Genomic DNA, 7429 nt, shown 5'->3' on the forward strand with positions numbered 1-7429 from the left:
CCCCCCAGGGCCCCCCCCCCGGGCCCCTGCCAGCCCAGCCAGGTCACCCTGCCCAGGTATCCAGAGATGCTTGTCCTGAGGGTGCAGCATGGCCCTGCCAGGCCTCTGAACAACTCTTATTTTATTCAGGAATGCAAAATATTTCACTTTACATCAAGCTTTTTTAAATGGACTTTTCATTCTGCAGGGATTCTGTTTCTACATTATATATTTTTTCAGTCCAGGAGAAGAGCTGAAACCAGAATCTTCAAATTCCTTGTGCTGCTCAAGTTCCATTTTACATTCAGCCTGAACAATTTCCAGGCTCTTTTCTTTGCAGAAACAAGCTCTGACTTTGTGTGTCCTGGCATGACAACGTGTGGAATGAATGCACATGTCATGGATCAGAACTGAATCCTTTCCTCTCCCTCCCAGTCTTCATGGAAAAAAAAATGTTCTAGCAGAGGATCCTCATCCTCTGGGCTGGAAAATAGTTGTGCAGAGTGGACATGGCATGGAGGCAAGGATCTGTTCCTGTGGCTCTGGAGTAAGATCTGAAGCACTGAGTCCCCTCTGCCAGCCCCAGAGCCTGCAGGGTTTGTAGCAGAACACTACAATCCATCCTACAACCTAACAAAACTCTTCCTTTGGGACAGAAAAGTAGCCCTGTGCTCGGGTCAGAGCACTGAGGGGTGTTGCTGTCATTTGGTTGTATTTTAATTTGAGGCTGTTTGTGTTTCTCAGGTGCTTGCCAAGATTTATGGGGTTGGTACTTGGAGGATACTGCAGTTGTCATGCTGGGGAGGTGGATGCCAGGCCCTCTGCTTTTCAGAGGCACAGCTGGCCTGGAAACCTGCACAGTTGGCACCTCAAACCCCATTCTTAATGCTGATTTAAGTGGCTTTTGTAGGCAAGTGAGAAATGATAGAAAGTAACCTCACACTCCAGGAGTTTGGCAGAGATCAAAGGATGTAGGTCGCTTCCTGCAAGGCTGCAAGGGAAAGAAGGGATTTACTTTCTTGCTTTCAAAGAGGAGAGATGGAAAGATCCTGTCCTGAAGATCAGCCTTTCCTCGAGCAGACAGTTCAGGCTTTCTACAGACAAGCCTGCAGTCTCCTGGCTTCGAGTGCTGAGGGGAGGATGCTGTGAAAACACAGGCTAAAAGCTCAGGACAAGGCTGTGTTGGTGGCTGGAGTCAAAATACTGACCACTGGTCTAATACAGGACTTGCTCAGCCCCACATTTTGTTGATCCAACCTCTGGGTCACCCTTGTCTTTAAGCTGTCTGGTTTGAGCAGTGGCCAGATCAACATCATCTCCCAGTCCAGCCCATCTCTGACCTCCCAAAACCATTCTCACCTAAGATCTTCAGGGTTGGGTTTTGTAGCCCAGAGCAAAAAGGAAATAACATTTCTCCTCAAAACATCTCACTGCTGCAGAAGCTTGGCTGGACTCTTTCAGGTCACTTCCACTTCAGTTCCTCTGTGGTGTCTTCTTTTTTTGGGGTTTGGTCACCTTCTGTTCTGGGAACTCTGCGTTTAATGACTCGGATCTTTTTCCAGGTTTTCCTTTTCAGGCTCTTTTTCTTGGGAGTAGTCCAAGGCAATCCTGGAAAAGCCTGGTAATTTGGTCAGCCCCTTCATTACCTAGAGCTGCTGCGGGTAACACTTGCTTGGTGTAATTAACTCCTTGAAATCATGTAGCAAAGAGCATGAACTGAGCAGCTCCAGGGGCCGTTCTCTGGCAGGATTCACCAGCTGTTGCTTTCTGTGGTGTGCTGGGGATGCTGAGCTCTGGGTTAAGCCAAAGGACCCCAGGACAGAGTCTAAAAATTGAAGAGGCTGTAAAATAAGACAAAATCAGTGATTTATGGGTTTTTTTTTCCCCCTGAATAGCCTTTGTTGAGATCAAATTGCCTTGGAGGAGAAGGGATGGCTCTGAAATATCACTGGATTGGCACTCGCTTGGTCCTTGTCTTATTGACAAGGGAGACCAAACCTTCCCCTTCCTCTCCCTTTGTGCCTGTTTGATGTTGAAGTGATCTGCTCGCCCCAGCATAGCCTCAATTCAGTCTGAACCGAGTTATGTCAAAGAAATAAGAACCATGAACACGAGGAGACCAGATCTGGGGCTCCCAGCTGGGCTCTCCTGGAGGTTTCGGCGCGCGAGGGGCCGCGGCCACTCCCCACGCGCTCCGCCTCCCCCCCCCCGCCGGCCTCCCCAGCCGCAGCCAGCAGGCCGTTGCTGCTCCCCACAGCTCGCCCTCCCCCTGACCTCTGCCCTCCTTGGGTTTTGCAGGATGCCTACTCAGAGATTGCCTACCTCTTCGCCGAGTTCTTCCGCGACCTGGACATCGTCCCCTCCGACATCATCGCGGGGCTGGTGCTCCTGCGGCAGAGGCAACGGGCCAAGCGCAGCGCCGTGCTGGACGAGGTGGGGGGGCACAACAAAGGGGGGCATCTCCCACACCCCTGGCTGCTCTGGGAGAAGGGCAGGACTCTACCCATCTCCTTTCTGCTCTAGGAGGGGCCGTTGCCAGGCACAGAACTGGAAAATAAAAATGAGCGATTTCTTTCGCGGCTTTTCTTCCGAGGCTCCCAAAGCCTCCTACTGACTCCTGGAACCTGGGGTCTTTTCTAGAGGTTTAGCTCTCCACTCTAAAAAAGCAACTGCCCTGAAGGAGGTGGGAGGTGCCTTGCAGGCAACTGGAGGATTATCCCTCTCGTGAGATGTGGAGAAGGCTCCAACAGCTGGGTAAAGCTGCGGGGGGAACTGGAGGGGAAAAAATCTGGACGTTCCCAAGCTGGTATTGCATCCAGATTTGGGGATGTTCAACCCAGTAGAAACCCCAGAAAAGAGTAAAAACCCCCCCAGAGGTGGGGTTCAGGCCAGCAGTGGTTGGGCAGAAATAAGAACAGCAGAATTTGGAACCAGTTGAGGAGGCTTGGGATAACCTGGGACAAGATACTTTCAAGTATATAACGCTTTCTGCTTCTCAGGTGTAGGTTTTTGTCACAGAGAAGAATTTTTATCTGTGTTTGTGACTTCCAGGCCAACAATGACATTTTAGCTTTTCTGTCTGGGATGCCAGTGACCAGGAACACGAAGTATCTGGATCTGAAGAACGCGGTAAGTCCCTGGGTTGTGACCTTGTAAACTCCCCACACTTCCCCTGCAGCCTGTTTCCTTTTTCTCAGTGGTTTCTCTTACTCCTTTCTGCCCTTCTGGAACAGTCAAAGAGATGAAAAGATTAGTACAACAGATTATCACCCCACCCCTTGCTCTCTGGAGGCTTTTTGTCTTCAGATGACTCCTGGAGCTTTCTGTGGGGAGTTGGTAGTGTTGCCACTTGGCTGGGGGAAGGCAACGTGAGGTTTCTCCAAAGGCAGAGGTAGGAGTGGAGAGCTGCATCCAAGAGCATCGTGGAGACCTCCATATGGAAGCACCACCAGCAGAGCTCCTGGAGCCCAGCAGGCAGGGTGCTGAGATGGAGCCTTCCTCCCTGGGGCTGTCAGCACTTCTCAGGGTGGAAGCAGCTCCATTCTGTACCAGTTGAGCTTGGCTTTTCTTCTGGCATGCTGAGAGTACATCCCTTCATCAGGCAAACTCTGGACCCCATCCCAGCATCCCTGGGATCACAGAGGTTCCTTGAGGAACCTGCTCGTGGCTGAGCTGGGCTCAGGGGTGGCATCCTGCTCACACTCAGCCCAGCCCCTTTGGAGTCAGGGGGTGTGGGGAGAGATGTCAGCAGAGCTTGGAGAAGGCAGCACTGAGGTGTGTGGCCCCTGCCTGGCTTCATGTCCTCTCTGGGCTTCTTACTGTGGAAATAGTTTATTTAGAGAGCTCATCTCCTTAAAACTTCAATTAGTTTATCTTGGGGTTGTTGGGCTTGGAGAGGAGAAGGCTCTGGGGAGACCTTCTGGGGGCCTTTCAGTGCTTCAAGGGGCCTGGCAGAAAGCTGGGGAGGGACTTTGGAGCAGGGGCTGTTGGGACAGGACAAGGGGGGATGGTTTGAAGCTCCAAGAGGGAGATGGAGACTGGAGAGAAGGGAGAAATGTTGGATGCTGAGGGGGGTGAGCCCCTGGCCCAGGCTGCCCAGAGAGGTGGTGGCTGCCCCATCCCTGGCACCATCCCAGGGGAGGTTGGATGGAGCTCTGAGCACCCTGCTCTAGCTGGGGATGTCCCTGCTCCCTGCAGGGGACTAGATGCCCTTGAAAGGTCCCTTCCCACCCAAACCAGCCTGTGATTTTGTCTTCTCCTCATCTAGGACAGAGCTGGACAAAAACCACCAGGGAATGAGCTTCCTTTGCAGCAGAGTGTTTAGTACACAGGGGAGGATTTCTCTAGAGCTAACTTCTAGTTGGGTAAAGCAGCTGCCAGGGCTCAGGAGAAGCTCAGGAAAGCAAGCAGTGCTTTCACCACCACGCTGAGCAGTTCCTGGGGTGGGCAGGATCTCCCCCAGCAGAACCAGCTTGCTCTGCAGTCAGCTGGAAGAGCTGGAAGTGCTGCCAGGGCTGAGGGAGAAGGCTGATGCTTGGAAGGGTCGCAGGGGTCTGACGGTGATGGGAAAAAAGAGGGAAACAGGAGCAAAACTCACTGTCTCAAGGAGAAGGCCTTCAGGGGGTTCTTGTGTCTTTCAGCAAGAGATGCAGCGGTACAAAGAGGTGTGTTACTACATGCTGTTTGCCCTGGCTGCCTATGGCTGGCCCATATACCTGATGAGGAAGCCCACATGTGGACTCTGTCGCCTGGCCAGATCCTGCTCGTGAGTGGCCACCCTGTCCCATCACTCTGCCTTCTCCTTTTCCCTTCTGTTTTTTTTTCCCCCAGATTTAATATTACCCATTCTTCCATCGCTTTGCTCTCTCCATCACCTCTCTGTTTCTTCCTCTCTTCTGTTTTTTGGTCTCTTTCCACCTCTCAGTAACTCTCTGCCTTCACCCCCCCCAACATCTTTCTTCTCCATCTCCTCCTTAGGGTTGCTTATCTGCTCACCTAGTTAAACAAAGCAGCCTGTCCTGTGCTCTGTCCTCTCTGGTGCCCTAAGGATCCTGCCAGTCCTGTGTGGTTTGAAAACACCCCTGGCACCACTCTGCCTTCACACTGAGTCCAAAGAACCCTCTGGGAGCTCAGAAATCAGCTTTATTGACAAACCCAGATATGCAGGGAGTTGACTCTTGGGGTCTTTATTAAAGCTTGGGCAAAACTTGGCTGGAGTTTGGGCTGTTCTCTGAGAAATTGGGGTTTTTCTGCCAGGCTGAGTGGTGCTCACCTCATGGTAACGATGCTGCAGTTCAGCTCAGGATCACGTTTTAGGTGTTTGCTTTCAGCCTCTGGGATGCTGTCACCAGATTCTCCTTGGGGTTGAGCTTTTTTTCCCCACTTATTCAGGCAGCTGCTGTGCTGAACTTCTCAGGAGGAAGATTCTTCCTTCTGAGTACTTCTCTTGGTGAAGTCTCATAAGGGAAAGAAGGGGGGGGGGGAAATCGTGCTTGTTTTTTTTTTGTTCTGGGATGATTCTAGAGCCGTTTTCTTTTTTTTTGTTATAAATAGCTGTAGCTGTCAGGAGATGCTGTTTTCTGTGTGGAAGAGATGTAGGGCTGCCTGGGAAGCAGCACAGCATCCCTGGAGGAGAGATCCCAGCCCCACCACGCCTCGGTTCCTGGGGGGATTGGTAGCGCTGGAGCTCTCTCTGGTGCTCAGAAGCAAAACTACATCTCCTCCCAAGGCCCCTTTTCTGATGCTGAAAGGCCACGTCGTGTCCTGCTTCCCACAGAACCTCCTCCAAACGAAGGAAATCCCTCCTGCGGAACCCAACGTTGACCCGCGGGGTCTAAACCAACCTCTTCCACGTTCCATTTCTCCTCTCAAAGGGGTTTTTCCTCTTCTGCAGGTGCTGCTGCCTGTGCCCCACGAGGCCCCGCTACGGGCCAGGGGTCACCATCGAGGAGGACAACTGCTGTGGCTGCAATGCCATCGCCACCCGCCGCCACTTCCTGGATGAGAACATGACCTCGGTGGACATCGTTTACACCTCCTGCCACGATGCTGTAAGGAGAACCTTCTAACTCCCCCTTCTTCTCTGGCAATTCTTCTCTAAAGCCCTTCCCGAGGGGATTTAACTGCTTCTCACTGTGGTGGGACAAAGGAGGAGGCTTCTAAAGGCTTTTTCTGACCTTAGAGCTTGCCATCTTTTTCTCGCCACGAAGGAATTCTCCTGTTTGGATAGAAATAGTTGGTGCTGCCCAAAATCTGAGCCTTCAGAGGAGTGCTTGCCCCCTAAGCTGTCACGCTGCTCTGCCTCCTCTTCCCTGGGCAGGAGAAGAATTAAATGGGGGATATCTCATCTGATTGTGACAGGAGTGGATCTTTTCCAGGTTTATGAAACACCTTTCTATGTGGCTGTGGACCACGAGAAGAAGAAGGTGGTCATTAGTATCCGAGGAACTCTGTCTCCAAAAGTAAGTGTGTGCTGTGAGGTGGCTGAAAATACCCTTGGCCACCTTGGCAGATGTTCAGGAGACTCTTGAGACCTTCCCAACTTGCTTGAAGCATGATGACTCCTTTTCTTCTAGGATGCCCTGACTGACCTAACTGGGGATGCAGAGCGCCTTCCAGTTGAGGGTCACCATGGAACGTGGCTGGGCCACAAGGTGAGGAAAAGAAGAGAAAACAAACCCCACCACTGCTTTTTCCAGTGTTTTGACTTTTTAATTATACACACACACACAAAAAAAGTGGTCTTAATTGCTGGAGGGGCTTTTAAGAAGGGTGTTACATAATGGCAGCGAAATGGCTTTGAGATATTAAAGTCAAATCCTCGGGGTAACGGTTAAAATCACCCTGTCTGTAATTAAACCCATCCAATTAGGAGAAACCAAAGCATAAAAAGCATCTGTGGAGGGCCTGGAATAAAATGATGGGAGTCATTCAAATGACTTTCTCTTCCAGTGACCTTTCCAGAGTTTGCAATCAAACCCTGAGAACACGTTGGAAAATTCTGTTGCGCCGGAGCTCGCACGAGGCTCCTGGCAGGAGCTCTGCCCGTGGCATTGGACTGATGTTCTGTGTCTGTGGTCCTGAGCAGGGCTGCAAGGACTCAATCAATGGACTGGAGAGCTGACCTTTGCCCCAGTCCAGCAGAGAAATGCCACCCGTGCTGAGTTTTGAGATGATTGGGAATTTGGCAGCCTCTCAAGATGCGGTGCCAGGCTGGGAAAGACAAATACAAACTGGAGCTTGGGTGTGTTGGGTGGAAACGCTGCTGCTGCTGCTGCTCAGGGAGAGGATTATGGGCAGCAGGGCAGGGAGGGGATCCTGCCCCCCTAACCCTGCTCTGGGGAGACCCCCCTGCAGTGCTGGGGCAGCTCTGGAGTCCTCAGCACAGCAGAGCCAGGGAGCTGCTGGAGCGGGGCCCGAGGAGCCCCAGCAATGGCCCGAGGGGGGGACG

At 52.0% G+C, this 7429-nt stretch overlaps 1 protein-coding gene across 1 annotated transcript in view; it reads left to right on the plus strand.

Annotated features, from left to right (window-relative positions):
• The window catches only part of DAGLA (diacylglycerol lipase, alpha), a gene marked incomplete at its 3' end in the record, with an annotated part of 24550 nt that overhangs the window by 10390 nt on the left and 6731 nt on the right, over nucleotides 1-7429 (plus strand). The window contains exons 6-11 of the mRNA XM_008939708.1: nucleotides 2278-2412; nucleotides 3031-3108; nucleotides 4620-4744; nucleotides 5873-6029; nucleotides 6357-6440; nucleotides 6555-6632. Of these exons, the coding sequence (XP_008937956.1) occupies nucleotides 2278-2412; nucleotides 3031-3108; nucleotides 4620-4744; nucleotides 5873-6029; nucleotides 6357-6440; nucleotides 6555-6632 (657 nt within the window). The remainder of the gene's footprint in view (nucleotides 1-2277; nucleotides 2413-3030; nucleotides 3109-4619; nucleotides 4745-5872; nucleotides 6030-6356; nucleotides 6441-6554; nucleotides 6633-7429) is intronic.

The sequence above is a fragment of the Merops nubicus genome, unplaced genomic scaffold (assembly GCF_000691845.1).
Source record: "Merops nubicus isolate BGI_N331 unplaced genomic scaffold, ASM69184v1 scaffold21064, whole genome shotgun sequence".
In the NCBI taxonomy this organism is placed as follows: domain Eukaryota; kingdom Metazoa; phylum Chordata; class Aves; order Coraciiformes; family Meropidae; genus Merops; species Merops nubicus.